The sequence below is a fragment of the Carcharodon carcharias genome, chromosome 21 (assembly GCF_017639515.1).
Source record: "Carcharodon carcharias isolate sCarCar2 chromosome 21, sCarCar2.pri, whole genome shotgun sequence".
Classification (NCBI taxonomy): domain Eukaryota; kingdom Metazoa; phylum Chordata; class Chondrichthyes; order Lamniformes; family Lamnidae; genus Carcharodon; species Carcharodon carcharias.
The window spans coordinates 45,113,464-45,135,642 of record NC_054487.1 but is presented as its reverse complement, the minus strand read 5'-3'; the positions used below and the strand labels follow the sequence as shown (position 1 = coordinate 45,135,642).

General features: G+C 40.9%; 1 protein-coding gene across 5 annotated transcripts in view; it reads right to left on the bottom strand.

Annotated features, from left to right (window-relative positions):
• LOC121293358 overlaps window positions 1–22,179 on the bottom strand; it is a 60,366-nt gene that overhangs the window by 12,829 nt on the left and 25,358 nt on the right. For all 5 annotated transcript variants that reach the window (XM_041216347.1, XM_041216343.1, XM_041216346.1 and 2 more), the window contains 2 exons: window positions 13,804–13,883; window positions 3,909–4,741 (listed from right to left, as the gene is read on the bottom strand). In XM_041216347.1, coding sequence (XP_041072281.1) covers window positions 3,909–4,741; window positions 13,804–13,883 — 913 coding nt within the window. The remainder of the gene's footprint in view (window positions 1–3,908; window positions 4,742–13,803; window positions 13,884–22,179) is intronic.

The window sequence follows — 22,179 nt, the reverse complement described above, 5'->3', positions numbered from 1 at the left end:
CTACAACCATGGAAATAAAGTGGGTGCACCAAACATACGTGCTGTCCATGGAATGGACAGGTCGCAAATTATGACCCCTTTGCCCAAAAACGGGTACACCAACTTCCAGCCCTTGAGTTTTCTCCTCTTTTCAACTTCCACCACCAGGGCCTCAAGCACTACATCTGTGAACTTCAAAGTGCTCTCTCTTCCATGGTGCTCCATTTATTTAGCTTCTTGTGGAGAATTTCAGTATTGGCTGCAAGCTTCCTTCTATATGGTGCATCTCCCATTTAAGGAGAGCAAGCTGCCAAGGCACAGACTAGCTGCAACATGTGTAATTACGCACACTGCTGGACCCCCATTGAGTGTTCAGCAACCACATGATGGTTTCAGAAACAGTCACTTTTACATTGATGAAATGACCTGGGCTTTCATCGTTCCCTTTGCATTTGCCCTTTTATGCCTGTGAACTGATCAATTTCCCAATGATTTGCATTTGGAATTTCCTGAAACATCTCTTATTGCCAGACTAGCTCACCTTAACTGGTTCACCTTGACTGGTTGGCACACTCAGCTGAACACTACCATTAGGCAAATGAGGAGGCAGCACAAAGTTTGCGTGCTGCCTGTCTCAGGCATCCCACACCTGAAAATGAGATGGCATGAGTTTTAAGCCATCATGTGCAAAATCTTGGGAGATTGATCACTATATATTTATAGATTAAATGAATCCTGGGAGTTCTTACTGGACAGCAATCTCATTCAAGGGTTCAAGTTGCTCTCCAACCCAATGAATGAAATTTGAACAATGTAAAAACTTTATCCAACCTTTGATTTTCTCAACTGGTCTTTGTCAAAACTCGCTCTGTCTTCTATCCTCCTCTCCTGAAAGTGCCAATGTGTGCAGTAATGTGATTTCTCTTACATCTTACTCTAATATTTTTATTCAATTGATCGTTCTTTAGTAATTTTCATGTGGTCCTTCATTTCCTTCCCTCCAACAAAAAGTAATGGCCCTGCAGTCAGCAATCCAATCCAAAAAGGGGATTGAACCTGGGAACTTGGATTATTTAGTTACATACTTAACAGCATAATCACCTACTTCCTTATTATAGCCGTTCTGCCATAACATGAAGCCCTACCATAGAAATCCAGTAATCCTATATTAATAGTACCAATTACTTGCTGTAGGGTTTTCAAGAACCAGTCAGACTCTGCATGTAACCCCCATATTTCTAAAATACAGCACAACATGCATATAATATTGAATCTGTGATAGAGTATAATCTGAACATACAACCACAAACCAACAAAGAATTATTTTCTATAATAAAATAAAATCAAAATGCTGCAGATGCTGGAAATCTGAAACAAAAACAAAAATTGCTGGATAAACTCAGCAGGTCTGACAGCATCTATGGAGAGGAAGACACAGTTAATGTTTCGAGTCCATATGATTCTTCATCAGAATTAAGGAGAAATAGAAATGTGGTGAAATATAAGCTATTTAAGGGGGGTAGGACAGGTGGAGCTGGATAGAGGGCCAGTGATAGGTGGAGGCAAAGGAGAGATTGCAAAAGGTGTCATAATCAGAAGGTCAAAGGGGTGTTTTCGGTGGTGATATTAGCTAAAGGAAGTGCTAATGGTGACATTAAGGGTGGAAAGCAGGATGAGCAAGTGACAAATGGCCCTAGTGGGAGTGGGGTAAGGGGAAGGGATCGAAATAGGCTAAAAGTTGGAGATAAAGCAATAAATGGAAATAAATTTTAAAAATAGTAGAAATAGGTGAGAAAAAAATATATATATAAAAAATATATATAATAATTATTAGAAAAAAGGGGATCAAAAAGGGGTGAGGATGGAGGAGGGAGTTCAGGATCTGAAGTTGTTGAACTCAATGTTAAGACCAGAAAGCTGTAAAGTGCCGAATGGGAAATTGAGGTGCTGTTCCTCCAGTTTGCGTTGAGCTTCATTGGAACGTTGCAGCAAGCCAAGGACGGACACGTGGGCATGAGAGCAGGGTGGAGTGTTGAAATGGCAAGCGACAGGGAGGTCTGGGTCATGCTTGTGGACATCCCGAAGGTGATCTGCAAAGTGGTCACCCAGTCTGCATTTTGGTCTCTCCAATGTAGAGAAGACTGCATCGGGAGCAGCGAATGCAGTGGACTAAATTGAGAGAAGTGCAAGTGAAATGCTGCTTCACTTGACAGGAGTGTTTGGGCCCTTGGACGGTGAGGAAGGGGGGCAGGTGTTGCACCTTCTGCGGTTGCATGGGAAGGTGCCGGGGGAGGCGCTTGAGGTGTAGTGGGTGATGGAGGAGTGGACCAGGGTGTCCCAGAGGGAATGGTCCCTACAGAATGCTGACAGGGTGGGGTGAAGAGAAAATGTGTTTGGTGGTGATATCATGCTGGATTTGGCGGAAATGGCGGAGGATGATCCTTCGAATGCGGAGGCTGGTGGGTTGATAAGTGAGGACAAGGGGGACCCTATCATGGTTCTGGGAGGGAGAGGAAGGTGTGAGGGCAGATGCGCGGGAGATGGGTTGGACATGGTTGAGGACCCTGTCAACCACTGTGGGTGGAAAACCTTGGTTAAGGAAGAAGGAAGACATATAAGAAGAACTGCTTTGGAAAGTGTGTCATCGGAACAGATGCGACAGAGGCAAAGGAACTGAGAGAATGGGATGGAGTCCTTACAGGAAGTGGGGTGTGCGGAGCTGTAGTCGAAGTAGCTGTGGGAGTCAGTGGGCTTGTAATGAATATTGTGGATAGTCTATCACCAGAAATTGAGACAGAGAGATCAAGGAAGGGAAGGGAAGTGTCAGAGATGGACCATATGAAAGTGATGGAGGGGTGGAGATTGGAAGCAAAACTAATTCATTTTTCCAGGTCAAGATGAGAGCATGAAGCGGCACTGAAGCAGTCATCAATGTACCAGAGAAAGAGTTTTGGGAAGGGGCCTGAGTAGGGCTGGAACAAGGTATGTTCCACATACCCTATAAAAAGACAGGCATAACTGGGGCCCATGCGGGTACCCATAACCACACCTTTTATTTGGAGGAAGTGAGAGGAGTTTAAGGAGAAATTGTTCATTGAGAGAACAAGTTCAGCCAGACGGAGGATAGTGATGGTGGATGGGGATTGTTCGGGCCTCTGTTCAAGGAAAAAGTGGAGAGCCATCAGACCATCCCGGTGAGGGATGGAGGTGTAGAGGGATTGGACATCCATGTTGAAGAGGAGGCGATTGGGGCCAGGGAACTGGAAATTGTTGGTACGATGTAGAGCATCAGAGGAATTGCGGATGTAGGTGGGAAGAGACTGGACAAGGGGAGAGAGAATGGAGTCAAGATAGCAAGAAATGAGCTCCATGGGGCAGGAACAGGCTGACACGATCGGTCTGCCGGGACAGTCCTGTTTGTGGATTTTGGGGAGGAGGTAGAAGCGGGCCATCCGAGGTTGGGAGACTATGAGGTTGGAAGCTGTGGAGGTAAGATCTCCAGAAGAGATGAGGCCAGTGACAGTCCTGGAAACAATGGCTTGATGTTTAGTGGTGGGTTCATGGTCCAGGGGCAGGTAGGAGGAAGTGTCTGTGAGTTAGCTCTCAGCCTCTGCGAGGTAGAGGTCAGTACGCCAGACAACAACAGCACCACCCTTGTCAGCAGGTTTGATGACAAAGTCAGAGTTGGACCTGAGAGAACGGGGTGTAGCAAGTTCAGAAGGAGACAGTGGGCAGAGATGTTGAGACGACTGATGTCACACTGATAGTTCTCAATGAAAAGATCAAGAGCAGGTAAGAATCCAGAGGGAGGGGTCCAGGTGGAGGGAGAATATTTTGATTATTTGCATTATTTTCTGTTATTTTCTTCTTTAATAGAACTGATGAGCTTTCTTTAATAACTGAAGAAATAAGCACATCCAGTCTCTTACCTCAGCTTGTATCCAGGTCATTTTAGCTTGGAAAAAGTTGTAACAGGCAGATAGTTCCTTATGATAAATCCACCCAACTAAACAAGATGCTCGACTGGGATGGGGGCTTTTTGCAGTGATAGGAGGTTCCTCTTGCATCCCTTTCTCTGAGAAAAGAACCATTTCCTTTTCTGTTCCATCCTGTGCAGAAGAATCCCCTTCCTGTTCTAGCTCATCCTCTAAAGAAGCATAAGGTTCCATTTCTGTCACATTGTCTGGAGAATGGGAAGGTTCTACTTCTGACTCTTGCTCTGAAGAGGGATCCACTTCAGGATAGTTAAAAGGTAGTAATTTGTTCTTGTTCAGAAAGGGAGAAGGATGAGGATAAGTATGAGGATAAGGGCGGGTCTCAGGCATAATTGCTTTCCCTTTCGTAGGATAGTTAAGAGGAGTCGCTACAAGAAAAGTTGGGGCCAAATCTTGGGTAAAAATTGGTTTGCTCTGAGGATGAAACGGATAAGGACGGTGAAATGATGAATCTGGGTTGTTCTTCTTAGGCAAAGGAATAGGATAGGGATAATTTGCTGTGGATTTGCCCTCAGGCAAAGGACTAGAATGGGGATGAAGTGCCATTGCATTTTTGTTCTCAGGCAAAGGAATGGAATGGGATAGAGGTACCTCTGGGTTGTTCTTGGACAAGGGATGGGAATAACGTAGCTCTGGGTTTTTCTCAGGAAAAAGAATAGGACGGGGATGAAATTTCATATGAACATTGTTGTCAGATAAATGGTGACGAAGAGACTGCGCTTTTCTCCTATTCAATCGACTTGCTGAATTCCAAATACTGACAGTTGCTGTAAAATTAATAAGATAAACAAGTTGAAATAAATCAAAAGGAGCTCCAAAAGTCTTCTATGTACTTCTAATTAAAGTCATTGGCTACTTATAATTCAGCTAAGTTCTAGCTAATTACAATGTGACTTTAACTGCTCCATTTGTCTTTCGGGTGAGATGTTTAAATTGAGGCCCCATCAACTGCCCTCTTGGGTGGACACAAAAGATCCTATGGCACTATTTTGAAGAAGGACTGAGGAGCTATGCCCAGTATTCTGGCCAAGTTTTATTCCTCAGTCAACATCACAAGAACAGATTTATCTGGTCAACATCACATTGGCTTTTGGGGGAGTTTGTTGTGCACAAAATTGGTGTTTCCCACATTACAATAATGACTATATCCCAGAAGTACTTCATTGGCTGAAAAACTCTTTGGGACACCCTGTGGTCATGTAAGATGCTATATAAATACAAGTCTTCATTAAAAATATTTTGAGACATGTACTGCCTTAGTGAATTATGCAGTTGAAAAGTTAAATCAAATAAAATTACTACAGAAATCATAGGTACTGATTAAGCTAACGACATAGCATTTAATAAGGTCATATGCATCCTACTGTTTTGTTTTAGTTATGGTAAAACAGATATGTATCTTAGACATTTTAAATAGAATAACAGCTACAAAAATGCAGAGAAATTAGGAGAAAAATTAACAGGAAACTACAAATGGGCAACCAGTCAAGATGAACCAGTTAACAGAGAGCTAGTCTGACAATGAGGGCTGCTTCAGAAAATTGCAATATGCAAATCATTGGGAAATTCATCAGGCCAAAGGCATAAAATGGCTAATGCAAAGGGAACAATGAAAGCACAGGTCATTTCATTGATGTAAGAGTGACTGTTTCTGAATACATCATGTGGTAACTGGTAAATAACAGATAATATATATGCCTATATGTTCAACCATGCCCAAATATAGGAACACAGGGCATACCTGTTAACATTGCCAGTGAACATTTAATATTTCTGCAGCCTGCTCATTATCATGGGTAACCATTATTATCACAACCCATACTACTCACTGGTTGCATTCAGCCTGCTTTTGAGGGGTCAGGTAAGGGTGGGATTTTGCTGGTTTATTAAATTTTCTGTCCCTCCTGTGATAATTCCTGTGGGGGCAGGACCAGGAAATTTAGGCCTCAGTCTCTAACGACATCACTTAAAGGCAGTCATCACCTCTTAAAGGGAAGGTGCATTCTGGCTGTAAAAAACAGGGAGGCCATTCCATCAGATATCTTAACGATGGTCTCTCCCTCTCCATGCCACTCTATTTACTGATGTATATATTAAATATTAGAAACTCTTTCCTAATACCGTTATGTGAAATTTCATTCATTCTCCCTATTGGCCTCATACCTTTTTGGTCTTTAATTTCTTCCTATGAGTATCCCAATTCACAACCTTGTGAATATTCTTAACACTTGCCTAGGACCTCTCCTTTTATTTAATTACGGTTGCTAAATACTGTTAGACCAAAGTTATATCAACCCATATATACAGTTTTATAAAAAATTCACAAATATCTTATTGAATAAATCCCACTGTCAGTTCACAGATTTACTAGCTAACAATTGCTTCCATCATATTGTAGACTTCTCTCAATCTGTACTTTCTTATATTCTTATTAGCCATAATTCTAGAGTTCTGACAGACCATTACAATCTGTATTTCCTTTCGTAGAGTAAGTTGCACCAGTCACAGTCATGTCTTTCAGAAGAAGACCAAAATGGCCCTTCTTGAGGTCGAGCAACAAAAGGCACTTGATGGTATTCACAGTGCTATTTGAGACCTTCAGGAGTGAGAACAACAGCATGAATGGATGGGGACAGGGGAAGGAAGGCAGCTTATAAGATTGGAACACAGGCTCTGATATAGGCCAGAATCTTTTGCTCTCATTACTGGCGAGCTTGGAGGAAGGAAGGGCATTTTAGGTGAGTTGGTGGCATATCGGAATCTCACCGCCTTTCCGACTGCACCAGAATTAAGTTCTGGGCAGGATGGCCCATGGCCAACCTTCCCACCCCACTGGCACTTGCGGCCCTTAAATGGCCAATTAATGACCACTCATGAGCCTTATCCCCCCCGCCCGACCTCTGGTATTAACCTAGTTGCAGATGGGCCTGTCGTCTTGTGGCATAAAACTGCAGCCAGCTTGTCACCGCTGCAGAGTGGAGGTCCCTCAATCAAAGGCACTCAGTGCCTGATTAAAGACCTGGACATTGAGAAGAGGGGGACACACTAAGAGCCACTCCCTGCCCTTCCTGCTGATCCCCTACAACCCTATCCCTGTGACCCCCACCCACCAAAACCACCCACCTCTTATTAGTTACCTGTGGCCTGGCTCACTCTGTGATCTTGGGACTCCAGTAGGTGTTTTTCCTGCAGCAGCCATGGCTTCCCCAGTGGTCCTGCTGACCACAACAGCTACCAGCCTCTGATTGGCTGGCAGCTCTCAAGAGGCGAGACTTTCAGCCCTGGAGTCTTGATTTCAGAGGAAGGCTTCACCATTGGCCTGATTGGCATGTGGTTCAACAGGCTTTCCTGAAAAACAGGCTCTCCAGCCTGCAAGCACAACCCCAGATGCCTCAACAAGATTCCGATCATAGTTTCTAATTATGAAACTATAATGCTCTTGTTTTGTAGGACTAGGATGAGTGGTAAATGTAGTAATATCAGCTGTTTTAAAGATGATCTATTGAAGGTGTCCTCAAGTAACTTTAGCCAAACTCACACTTCATAACATGGCCTTGATAGAGTCATAGAATCGTAGAATATTATAGCACAAAGGGAGCCATTCAGCCCATCACGCCTGTGTCAAATCTTTGAAAGAACTAGTCCCACACCTCAGCTTCTTCTCCACCAATTTGAAACTTAGGCCTCCTCAGGTACATGTCCAATTGCCTTTTGAAATTTCCTGTGGAAGCTATTGCCACTCTTTCAGGCACTGCATTCAGATCACAACTCACTGTACAATAAAAAAGGTTTCCCATGTTTTGATAATCACCTTAAATCTGTGCCCTCTGATTACCAACGCCTCTTCTACTGGAAACAGTTTCTCCTTATTTATTCTATCAAAATTGTTCATGATTTTGAACCTCTATCAAATCTCCTCCTAAACTTCTCTGCTCTAAGGAGACAATTTCAGCTCCTCCAATTTTCCTTGTGACTGAAGCCTGAACCCTCCAGTGAGTCTGTTCTGCACCATTTCCAAATCTGTCATCCTTGTGAAGATGTGGTGCTCAGAACTGAACACAATGCTCTAGCTGAGACCTAACCAATGTTTTGGAAAAGTTTAGGATAACTCCCTTGCTTCATTCCTCTATCAATAAAGTTAAGTAAAGACTTAGGACTGGGTTTTCATTCCAGGGTCCCGATCAAAACACCTGGCTGAATTCTAAGTCAGAAGCTCAGAAACAGCTGGTGGCAGGACCATGGAAACGAATTTGGAAGAGACGGTCAATTAAGTGACCACCTCCAGGAAGCCCATCCAATTAAGCACGATGGCGGGCTCCCAAGGCTGGAGGGCTAATAGGAAAATTCCAGTTTCCAGAGTGGCCTTTTGCCTCCTGCCACTTGTGGGCTGGTAGCTGACAACCTCGCTACCCCCTGCAACCCCCTATCCAGCATGTTCAAAAACAGGCCAAAGGTGGAAAAGTATTGGCAATCTGCCAGCAGCAGGAAATTGCGAGCCCTCCTGCTTCCATTTGTCTCCACAGCCTTTCAGGAATCAACCCTATGATTTTTTAAACAGCCTCCTCAACTTGTTCTGTCACCTTCAAAGATTTATGTACGTATGTCTGCAGGTCCTTCTGTTCCCACACTCTCTTTAAAAGTGTACTACATAGTTCACAGATCTGAAACAGTAACACAGTTTCTCTCTCCACAGATGCTGTCAGCTAGTATTTCCAGCTTTTCTGTATTTATTTCTTGCTGCAGTACTTTGGTTTCGTATTTAGTTCATATTGCCTCTCCTCATTCTTCCTACTAAAATGTATCACCTCTTACTCCTATGTTAAATTTCATCTGCCATTTGTCTGCTCAATTCACCAGTCATCCTTCTGAAATCTCTTTCCATTCTTCTCATTGTTCACTAAGTTTCTGAGTTTCATATCATCTGGAACCTTTGAAAATATGCCTCATATTCCTAAATCTAGGTGTTAACATATATCAAAAAGATCACTGGAATACCTTACCTAGGGAAGACCATTGTATTCTTTGCTCCAGTCTGGAAATTAATTGCTCAATAATACTCTCTGCTTTCTATCTCTTAGTCAATTTTGTACCCATTTGCCCCCTGTTCCTTTAATCACATGTTTAGTTTTGCCAGCAAGTTGTGTGTTACTTCGTCAAACTCCTTTTGAATGTCCAAAAGCAAAACAACACCCATACTACCCTCATCAATCCACCTGTTACTTCATCAGAGAACTTGATCTCATCAGTCAAATATAACTTGCTTTTTGTGTTGACTTAAATTTGTTAACCAGTACTTATCCAGATACTGATTAATTTTGTCCTGGATTATTGTCTCTATGTTTCCCCACCACTGATGTTAGGCTGACTTGTTTGTAGTTGCTGTTTTTATCCCACATCCCTCTATATTCAGTCTCCTTTCACTGCTCTAAGAAGAAGAATCCCAGCTTCTCCAATCTCCCCATATAACTGAATTCCTCATCCCTGGTAACATCCCGGCAAACCACTTCTGTACTTTCTCAGGGGCCTTGGCATACTTTCTAAAGTGTGATACCTAGAATTGCACACAATACTCCAGCTGGGGCCTGACCGATGATTTGTAAAGGTTTAGCACGACTTCTTTGTTTTGGTATTCAGCGCCTCTATTTACAAACCAGGTTTCACATACAATTTATTAACTACCTTATCATCTTGCCTCACTTTCTTCGAAGAATTGTGAATATGCATCCTTCAAAATACAAACATGAAAAATTAAGATAGACAGGTAAATAACTTCTGGTCCATTCAGCCTGTCCCACAAAATTGTGGTACCTTGTAAACCACAACATACATACTCTTCACCCCTCTCCAAACCATGTGATCATCTGGGAGATGTGAAGAAACAGATAAAAATCCAGGCTGATTTAGGAGAAAGGAATCTGGGAAATTCTTCTCCAATCCATCTAGGCTATCAAAGTTAATCCAAGAGATCACTCTGTCCCTGAATTTCCTGAAGCACCTACTTCCTGTAAGATATGATGTCTGCCTCGATCAGAATCCAGTCCAGCACATGTCTAAAGGAATTCAGTGAATCAGTATCCACCATGAGATGACAGCCTGATCCAGAGGTCCACTAATCTCTGGAAAAGGTACCACCTTGGCATCAAATCTGGGTCTGACCTTACATAACTAAAAATTGTGACCTATTTTATGAGAACAAACTGTCAAATGGAACAAAATCAATTCCTGATAAACCTCAGTTAGTTCACCATAGAGTCTATGCTTCTCCCCATATAACTGAATTTATAACTGTACAGTCCTGATTCCTTTAGCCTATCTTGATAAGATGCTTTAAGCTGGGAATTACTCTAGAGTCCCTCCTCTGCACGATTTGCAAAGCCGTAATATCACCCACGTTTGAAGACCAAAGGAGCGCAATAATCAAAGTAAGGTCTGACCAGAATCTTGTGCTAAATAATATGCCTCGTCTTATAATTAAATGGCCTGTAATACACCCTAATAGCCTGTTGACTCTTGCTATTGCTTTGTGACATTACTCCTTTAGTGATCTATACATTAGAAGGAACAGATCTCTTTTTAATGCTTTTCCTGTAGATGTGTGAATGTTGAGCATATGTCCTGCCCCCATACATAACACTGCATTTATCCAAACATCACTTGTCCGTCGTGAGATTAAGATCAAACTGAAGCAGTCGAGCATCATCTAGAATTCCTAACACTCCTAAAATAGTTTGCTTTTAGATTACATTGCCTCTCCATGGTGTTCATCCTAAACTTCACTTCACTGATCTGCATTGAATTGTATCTGTCATGTGTCTGCCCATTTTACCAGTCTAGGTCCTCCTGAAGTCTGAAAATAACTTCCTCACTATTTGCTACATTGCAAAGTTTTGTATCATCCACAAAGTTCAGAATTATATTCCCTATACCCAGTTCGAGGTAAGAGATAACAAGAAAAGGAATGGTCCTAATATCAAATATTCCTTAGCCAATTAGATACCCATGTTAGCACCATCTCCTTCAATCCATGTCCTTCAATTTCTGAGTTAGACTGTTGTGTGGTACTTTATCAATTTTTAAAGTTGCATATATACACCTACTGCACTAGCTTCATCAATCCTCTCAGCTACTTCATCAAAGATTTCAATCAGGTTAGTCGGACACAATTTTCCTTTAAGAATCCCTTGCTGGTTGTCCCCTATTAACTTTGAATGGATACAGCATAAAAACATAGAAATAGTAGTAGGCCATTCAGCCCTCAAACCTGTTCTGCCATACAATTAGATCATAGGTTTTTTTGTTCTTTCACAAGACATGGGTGTTGCTGGTCAGGCCAGCATTTTTATTGTTCATCCCTAATTGCCTTTGAGAGGGTGGTGGTGAGCTGCCTTCTTGAACCACCGCAGTTCTAGTAGTGTAGGTACACCCACGGTGCTTTTAGGCTAATTTGTACCTTAGATCCATTTACTCACCTTGGTTTCATACTTCTTAATAATCTTACATAAAAAAAGTCTATCAATTTCAGTTTTGAAATGTTAATTGGCACCTAGGCCGGAATTTGGTGGGCAGCAAACAAAATGGCTGCCGAGTGTCTTGCTGGAAATCCCAGCTCCATTTCCGCCATTTTCCAGAGGGCAGGGCACATGTATCAGGACCCACCTTCTTCTGTTAACAAGGCAATTTAGATTGTTGTAAGCTCATTAAGAGCCCATCTCTGGTAAGTTCTCCAATTTTCAGTGAGGTGGCTGAAGTTCAGCAGCTGTTAGGAATGAGACCAGCTCAATAATGGCGGGGACAGTGTCAGCTATAAGCTTATTTGAGTAGATGAAGGGTGCCACTGAAGAGGCTGAACCTGGCAGCAGCATGCTAACACATTATATAAAAAATCACTGATTTTAAAAACATGTCACCGGACTACCCTATCCCAAGTTCCAGGCCACCCATTGTCCTCCACAATGTGGGAAATTTGAACTTTGGCAACTTTCATCTGGAAACCTTAATTTGCAAATGGCTCCCACAGCACGCCCAACATCACCGTGCGTCATTTCACGCATCGGCATGCGGGTGTCCCCCACCCCCACCCCCCGCATTCTGAACAGAAACCTCTGGTCTGTGCTCCCTGTTCTAGACTCACCCACCAGAGAGAGTAGTTTCTCTCTATCAACTATATCAATTCCTTTAATCACCGTAAGTACCTCATTTGGATCATCCATTAATCGTCTATACTCAAGGGAATACAAGCCTAGTTTGTGCAGCCTACCCTCATAACAACACTTTTAGCCACTACATCATTCTGATGAATCTGCTCTACATCCCTCCAACTTCAATATATCCTTCTTGAGGTGCAGTGCCGACAACTAAATGCAGCACTCTAAATGTGATCTAACCATGGTTTCATATAACTATATACATTTAATCTGAACAAATCCAGAGTAATTACTTAGGTTGGAAACAATACAAAAAAAGCTTACCTTTCCTTATTTTAACAATACTTTAATTATTCTGAATTGATAACCCTTTACGCTATAATGGTAATGTAGGCAATATTTTTTTTGCATGTTTCTTTTAGTGAAAAAGTAAATGTGGAAAATTAGTATCAAAGGGAATGATTTGAATGAGATGAAGAAATAAATAAAATCTATTTGAGTGAAAACCTGTGACCTAGGTGAAGAAATGAGCATTATGGTGAATGACTAACAGAAATAACAGAAGGAAATAAAATTTCTTTTGGGATAAAAGTAAGACAAAAAGACAGAATATCTCTGAGGAACAATTACTTGTAATGACACATTCAGAATTAAAAGTTAAAAATGGAATTACAGACAAATAAGGTGCTGCTGTTTTAACATTCGCTTTCAAATTTAACCTTCCCACTAATTCAAATAGGGTGCTAGGTTACAGGTAACTTTGTGACTCTATTTTTCCTGTATTCTCTAAATGGCACTGTTAGCCTGAATATGCAATAGACTGAAAGACCATAATCCCCAAGCAAGCTGTATGAATTTATAGCTCTGCAACACTATAAATTACTTTCCAAAATTGCTTGGAACTATCTACTTAAATAATCCAAGCGTATATGTCATAGTGGGATATAAGGATTACAGTGTTGCTGCTGCTTAGAGATAACACTCATACCTCAGAGTCTGAAGGTTGCAGGCTTAAACCCACTTCAGAGACTTGAGTGTAAATTTTAATCTGACACTTCAGCAAGGGAGTATTAGAATGTCAGAAATGTCATCTTTCAAATGAGATATTAAATTGAGGCCCTTACTGCCATCTCGGATGAACACTGGAGATCCCATGGCACTAGGAAGAAGAGCTCTGGAGTTGTCCTTAGTGACCTGGCCAATATTTATCATTCAACATCACTAAAATAGATTATTTGGTAATCATCACTGCGCTGTTTGTGGCACCCAGCTATACACAAATTACTGTATTTCCTACATTACAACAGTGACTACACTTCATTGGCTTTAATGTGTTTTGGAACATTCTGAGTTTGTGAATGATCTATATAAATGCAACACTTTTTTTCAATGAGTGAGAACAGCCTGAAGTCTAAGTCACACTTACATGGTGGCTGATAGTTTTGAAAGGAAGCCACCTCATTATGAAATAGAACCACAGGCTTTTTTTTTCAAATCAGGATCACATTGGTAAAATCTATAGAGTTAGAGAATACTCTGAGCTTGTATGGATTTAAATGCGAAATATTGTTAGACTTTTTATTTAATTGATATTTTCCAATTTATAACTGAAGGTGCCTTGGACAAACCAAATCCTTCACTTCATAGCAATAAACAGCATGAAAGATGATATATGATTGAACTACCTGCAGCATCAATGTAGAGCAGTGCAGTGAGCAGCAAAACTGTCCTCAGTCTCATGTCTGTAAAATTTCTTTTCCCGTGCCTAAAATAAAAGAGAAAGATTTAATTTTAATTCCAAAGTAATTTTACTTTACTGAAGCAAAGCAGGAATTGCCCACTCTGATTCTAATTCTTCAGTATGATCATTTCATTCTGTGGCAACTTTATATGTGACAAACACAGCAGCTCTTTGGAACTGCAAGATCCAGATCCAATTGGTTAGATCAGCATTGATGTCAAAAATCACTGCTGACCAATAAATTACTGACAGGTTCTGATTGGAGCAGAAGGGCCAGGTGGGGCTGGTGAAGAGTCAACAAGAAATTATTGCAACTGAAAATTACACAGCATTAAATACAAAAAAATTACATTACTTCTCCACTTTACACTGTTAGTCAATTAATTTTGGATGCAAGGGATAAAGCCAAAAGCTTCCATTCTGGTAAACATTATTTGGGGTCTTTATCTGAGCTATAAAGGGAAATGCATTCAATAAAGCTGTTTAAATCCATGCTGATTGTCAGTGAATTCTAGTGATAAGTAACATATTAACTGATCTTCATTGGAAACAAAATCTCTATGAAACAAATCGCAGAACAAAGTGTTTTGTTCAGCACAGAAGTCACTAAAAGCACACAGTGAAACAATTAGCACTGATGTCTTTTCTTAAACTTGATTTTATAGTGTCTGTCAAGTGTTGCATTACTTATGAAGAAAAAGTGTATTTAAACTTCAGCACAAAGGCAAAATACCACAGGTACTGTGGATCGGAAATAAAAACAGAAAATGCTGCAAATGCTCAGCAAGTCTGGCAACATTTGTGGGAGAGAAAGCTTTTGTCAGAATTGAACTGGAATGTTAACTCTGTTTCTCTCTTGCCTGGCTGACTGAGCATTTCCAGCATTTCCCTTTTACATTTTGTCTTTAAACTTCCTTTGAAGTGGACCAGAGTCTCAGTTCATGTAATAATCGTCAAGCTACAGAAGGGGGGAATTTCTGTTTTGGGAACAATCAGAGATACGGGTTCAAATTACACCCAAAATTATTCAAGCTTTGAAAAGCGTTTTCATTCTCTCCAGTTTCTGCTTCAACACACTTGAATCTAGTAAAATCTGCCATGAACCAATGCAATCAGTGGGGTTAGAACAGATTTTAAAAAAAATGTTGCTGTAACAATTATTAAATATTGGTGAGATGGCGCAGTTTTATTAATACAGCTTAAAATGAGGTATTGCAAAAATAAGCATTTTAAATCACAGTATCAATCCATCACCTGAGAACAACCCAATTTTGAATGACTGAAAATGACTTTATAAAACCATACCCAGCCATTTGCAAGTTGTATGGCTCTACAATTTTCAGTTACTTAGTAAAATTTAAAATAACAGTCTTTAATACCTGCCTATTAGTGTCATTGTACCTAAAATAATCTTTTAAATTTTATAGCCCATAATAGGTGCAATTAGATGAACCTCACAATGTTGATGAACTGAAACTGAGAGCTCGGCCAGTTTCATAGTCAGGGCCATCATTTAGTGTGATTTTTAAAATATGGCTGAAAAGATTGCAAAAAACTTGTTTCGAGTCGAACATAATTTATTTAAAAATTTCTGCAACCTATCTAGCTGGGCTGGCCAACTTTGGCCAAATTCTGCTGAAGAAAACAATGGCCCAGATCTTCCAGTCTCTGGATCGTAGAAACCAGACATATGACCCAAGATGCGCATCAGAATCCTGTGGACTGCCCTACCCCCCTATCACCCTTCCCACCTGTCACTCTATCCGCCTGTCACTCTAATTGCCTGTCACCCTACCCGCCTGTCTCTCTACCCACCTGTCACTCTACTCGCCTGTCACTCTACCCACCTGACACTCTACCCACCTGACACTCTACCCACCTGACACTCTACCCACCTGTCACTCTACCTGCCTGTCACTCTACCTGCCTGTCACTCTACCCGCCTGTCACTCTACTTGCCTGTCACCCTACCCGCCTGTCACTCTACCCGCCTGTCACTCTACCTGCCTGTCACTCTACTTGCCTGTCACCCTACCCGCCTGTCACTCTACCCGCCTGTCACTCTACTCGCCCGTCACTCTACCCGCCTGTCACTCTACCAGCCTGTCACTCTACCCACCTGTCACTCTACCCACCTGTCACTCTACCCACCTGTCACTCTACCCGCCTGTCACCCACCCTACTCACCCATTTACCTCACCCACCCTGCCCATTCACTAACATTCGCATTAGACATTTAAACTGACATTTATACAGAAGTGAGTGCCATAAAAAGGGGGCTGTGCCCCGTCTTCCCCTGACATTACAACGCTGCTCTTCAAAGGGTGCTGCAACCAGAATTTCTGGAGAAGTTGGGCTCAGAAGATCCGGCAAGAAATGAGGAGCAGCATTGAGGTGTGGAAAGGTTTGAGCAGAGTGGCTATCTGACAATGAGTGCTGCTCCACAGAAGATCCAGTCTATTACAAACCAGCAGAAACTCCAGGCTGCAAGGTATATAATGAAGGTGACTGGTTCAGGCAAAGTAAAGCATTGAGCAATGTTCCTTTTTAGCTGCATGCGTGCGTGGCCATGCAGCAGTTTGTAAGGTACCATGCAGACCTTATTCTGTTATAAATACCATGTGAGCCTGCTTAGAAAACCTTAAAGTGACCATGGATTGAAAAAAAAGGGCTGCGTACAGTAATTAAGCCTTTCAGAAAAGTGATGGAAGGTGTCACATCATCACAAGCAATGTTTACTCACCAATAACTTGCTCACCAGTGCTCAGCTCATGTTCAACCAGCACAGTCACGATGGGCAGAATGATCTCCTTCTGTGCCATAAATTTTCTATGATTCTATGATTACTTTTCCCCAAACCTAATTATATCCTTAGTCCAAACATAGGTGAAGAGCTGAGTTCGAGGGGTGAAGTGAAAGTGACCGAGTGTGGCATGAAGGTGCCCCAGAAAAATTGAAGTCAATAGTATCACTGGCTGGAGTCATACCTAGCACAAAGGAAAATAGTCATGGTTGTTGGAGGCCAAACACCTCAATCTCAGGATATTGCAGTAGCTCCTCAGGGTAGTGTCCTAGGATCAACCATCTTCAGCCATTTCATAAATGACCTTCCCTCCAACATAAGGTCAGACTGGGGATGTTCACTAATGATTCCATAGTGATTGGTTCCATCCACAACTTCCCAGTCTGTGCCCACATGCAGCAAACCCAGACAATATTCAGATTTGGGCTGATAAGTGACAAGTAACATTCATGCCAAACAAGTGCCAAGCAATTACCATCTTCAACAAGAGATAATCTAACCATCTCCCCTTGACATTCAATGACATTACCACATTGAATCCTCTGCCATTAACATCCTCACAGTCATCAATGATCAGAAGCTTAACTAGACCAGATGCATAACTGTTGTGGCTGTAAGAGCAGGTTAGAGGCTGGGTATTCTGCAGCAGCTGACTCATGCCTTGTCTTCCCAAAGCATTTCCACTACGTGCAAGGCACAATTCAGCAATGCAATGGAATACTTTCCACTTATCTTGAAGAATGCATCTCCAAAAACACTCAAGAAACTTGGTGCTGTTCAGGACAAAGCAACCCGCTTGATGGGCACCCCATTCACCACATTAAACATCACTCCTTCCACCACTGGTGCAGCATTATGTACCAACTACAAAATGTCCCACTGCAATTAATCAAAGCTTCTTTGACAGCACTTTCCAAAACCCCAGTCTCTACTTTCTAGGATGACAAGGGCAAAAGGTGCTTGGGAAAAGCACCACTTAGAAGTTCGTCTTCCAAGTCGCACACAATCCTTATTAGGAAATATATCTCCTCCATCATCACTGGATCAAAATCCTGGAGCTCCCTCCCTACAGCACAGCAGGAGCACCATCACCACACGAACTGCAGTGTCCAAGAAGGTGACTCATTACTACCTTCTCAACCAGGGATGGGCAATAAATATTGGCCTTGTCAGTGATGCCTACATTCTGTGAATGAGTAAAGAAATATGCTGGGACCCAGCCAGTAGTTTATAATAGTTTACCTTAACTTGCTTGCTTTTGTACTTTGGGCCTCTGTTTATAAAACCAAGGATCCCTGTGGCCTATTTTAACTTGTCCTGCCACTTCAAAAATTTGTACACTAGATCCCCGGTTCCTCTATTTATGAATCCCCTTTAGAGTTGTATCATTCAGTTTATGTTGATTCTCACTACATTTCCTGCATATCACTTTACACTTCTCTGCATTTAATTGCATTTCCACATATTTGCCCATTTCACCAATCTATGTCCTCCTGCAGTCTGCTACTCAACTTTTAACTGCATTTCCGAGTTTTGTGTGATCTAAACAAACAAATTAAAAGTTACGATCGATCAAGCTGGATCTCACACTGGGATCAGGCTTGTCCAGGGGTAACCTCAGCTGGGATCATAACACAAGTTTATATATGGTAATGTATACTATATGCAGTACATTGCTAGACACTTTTTGAATGTACATATACACATTAAACAGACTTTGTTAATCCTCTCTGTTGGTTCATTAAAGAACTTAATCAAATTGGGTTTGCCATTATTACATCCATGCTGACTGTCACTTATTAACCCATATTTTTCCAAGGGCCAATTAATTTTGCCTTAGATTATTGTTGCTAAAGGTTTCCCCATTACCAATGTTACACTGACTGATTCCAATTTATCCCTCTTTCTTTTTTTGAACAGGGATGTAATATTTGTAAACACCAGTCCTTTAGTAGTGCTCCTGGATCACAGTTCACATTCAACTGAAAAGTTTAAACAACTTGCTCTGAATCCAATTTGATGACTCAATAGTGTGTAATGCAATACTTTCTCATTAACTATGCTTTCAACAAGCTTTGGCATAATTGAAAGTAAGAACACTAGCCCTTAATTATTGTTTATGATTCTGATCCCTTGTGGATGTGGCTAATATCAGTTACTGTCTACTCAGATGAGTTAACAAAGGTATCAGAGTGATCTTTGCATCCACGATCTGCAAAGTAAAGTGAGAATCAAAGGACCAACGCTACCTCAGTTAGCAGCTTCCAAAAGATAAAGTTTGATAGTTCAATTTTTCTAATCCAGGCCTAATGGAACTCTTTGATAGAAATATTTATTGCAGGACCTGAATTTCAAATGATGTTCCTAAAAATATGGTGCTGAACATCTTCAAATTCTTTACCATAGTTTATCAGTAAAAAGTTTAATGTAATTAGGTTCACTGTTTGATAATCTTCAGCTATTGATTATACACTTTGGAGATGATTGAGACCCCATAATGCCAGTGAAATAATGGCAGTTTATTTTCTCTGGAAGTGCACTTATCTCTCTTAACTGGTAGAGTTGATAAATGGCATAACAGTACATAATTAGTATGAAGAGTGGCAGGATCCTTCCTTTGTGATATCTGTCTGCTTTGTAGCATGTTCACGTTAACAATAGCAATTTTCAAGACCACAGGATGTGTTTGTTATTAGTGGATTCATTTAAACAAAGGGAAAAAAACATAATTGTGATGTGCATGCAATTTCCTCATGTTCACAGCACATTATGTTGACTGAGTTGCTTCAGTCTTTAAAATTGGCATTCAGGGTTTCTACTGTAGTGCATATGCCCTTCTCCAGATTATTAATAAATTAATAAATAAAATGAAGAGAAGGGGAAGAGGGACAAATGATAAAGCCTACTTCTGATCAGATCCTATTGAGAAGACGTCCCATTTAAAACCAGCCCTTGTTTATAGTTGTTCAATCAATTTGTTATCAACATCTCTTTCCACCCCCCACACCTAAATATATACATATTTAAATTTGGTACGTCTGTCACATGTTCCATCGAAAATGTTATGTAACTATATTCCTGTGGACATTCTCATATTAAAAGCATCCACCAATTACATTTATCTGTAACTATTCCCCATATGGGTGATGCATAAATAGGATTTCTAATAATAATCTGAGCACTGTGGTAAAGTACTGGGTTTGGCACAGGGAAATACTGAACTGCTTTCAGTCTGCATGCAACTGCAGAGTCTAGCCTGAATGTCACTGTTATCATGTTTCCGAGTATGACCAGATTGGGAAGCTAAAGCCACCCTTTGTTTATGATTACTCAATAAATTTGTTATAACTTTTACACTTCACCACCCACAACATCTAATTACTCGAAGTGATTTCTAAAGGCATTAACCAGGATTACCTATCAATTTGCCATCTCATCCCTTGAATTGCCAATCCTGACCACATGATCTGATCATGGGAATCCAATCACATGATATCCGATCATATGACTTATACAAATATTATTGCATTTACCTTATAACTATTGAATTCCCTGTAGTTCAGTACTTTTGTTCTTGGCTTTATACTAGCAGCTGTTGTTCTATCTGTTCCAAGAACTAGGAAGCCACATGTGAACAGGTTAAAAGAGGGGAAAGCTTTCCTACCACTGAAGTTAAACTGACAGGCCTGTAGCTGTTGGGCTTATCCTTACACTCTTTTTTGAACAACGATGTTGTTCATATTTGGAATTCTCCAGTCCTCTGACATCACCCCTCTAAGGAGAATTGAAACCCTGCAGATACCATCCTTACTTCCCTCAGTATCCTTGGATGCATTTCAATTGATCCTGGTGACTTCTCAATTTTAAATGCAGCCATCCTATCTAATACCTCAAATTTTTAACCCATCAAGAATCTCAACCGCCTCAACTTTCACTATGATTTGGGCAGCATTTTCTTCCTTGGTAAAGACATGCAATGTTTCATTTACTACCTCAGCCATGCCTCTGCCTACGTCTTTAAATCCACTTTTAGGTTCCTAATCAGCCCCAGTCTCCCTTTTACCACTCTTTTACTATTTATATGTCTACAGAAGACTTTTGGCTTCCCTTTTCTGTTAGCTGCCAGTCTCTTCTCATATTCTCTCGTTGCTTCTCTTTGTTTTTTCACTTTCCCTCTGAACCTTCTATACTGGTTCTCAATTGTATTATCCACATGACATCTGTTATATGACCTTTTTCTGCTTCATCTTACTCTCTATCTTTTTCAGAATTTAGGGAGCTCCATATTTGCTTACCTTATATTTCCATTTAGTTGATAATTGCTTCAGTAATTGCTTACACCTTATTATAATAAAGATGATATATAAATCCAAATTGTTGTTGTTGAACATCATCTAGGACAAAGCAGTCCACATGATGACGTCTGAACAATCATATACTAGATGCAATATTGTCCACTCCACCAGAGTACATACTGCAGCCACAGTATGTCAATCTACAAAATACATAGCAGCAATTTGACAAGATTACTTTAATATCTTCTTCTATATAAGAAATAGGAGCAAGAGCAGGATATTTGGGCCTTTGAGCCTGCTCTTCTATTTAATGACATCATGGCTGATCTTTAACCTCAACCTGACTTTCCTGCCCGATCCCCATGTTTTTTGATTCCTTAGAGTCCAAAAATTTATTGATTCCAGCCCTGAACATGCTCAACTGAGCCTCCATGGCCCTCTGGGGTAGAGAATTCCATAAGGATTCATGACTCCGAGTGAAGAAAATTCTCCTCACCTCAGTCCTATATGACCGACCCCTTACCCTGTTAGGAAATTCCCATCCCTTTAATATTAATGCAGGATCATGGACTCAAAAGACAGAGATATCTGAAAAATATTCTTTATTTATCAAATCAGTGCAAATCCAACATACACAGTACTTCAGGGGATGGTACTGACTTTTTCTATGTGCAAATAATGGACTTCAAGTATTCATGAACTGAGTCTTTTGAGTTTCTCAGTGTATCACACCTTTTAACTGTTCAATATGTTATGTTAATGCAGAATTAGTAGTATGCAATATTTGAAAATCAACACGAGATCCATATGTAGGTATGCAGGTGTGCCAGCTGTCATGCAAACTGCTACCCCACCAATGCCACACACACGTACAATGCAGCAGCTTTATTCATTCATTGTTCTCTGGCCACTTCCCATGCTTGACTGCTCAAGCTGGTCTAATAAGTCTGCACTTTATTATCTCTTCAAACACCTCTCCTGGTCAAACTTCCACTGTTATCTTCTATCTACGGACAATTTGGCATCTGGTCACCACTCAACATGCCTTTCCCATGGAATTCTCCACTTAATACCTTTGTTGATCAGAGTTGGATTTGTGCATGTTATCCCTATAATTATTCCACCTATCTACTAATATTAATACAGCGCCAGTGAAGTGCTGAATTTTCTGATAGATGGCATCATTCTTTTATAATGGCATTATTGGCATGGATTTATCAGC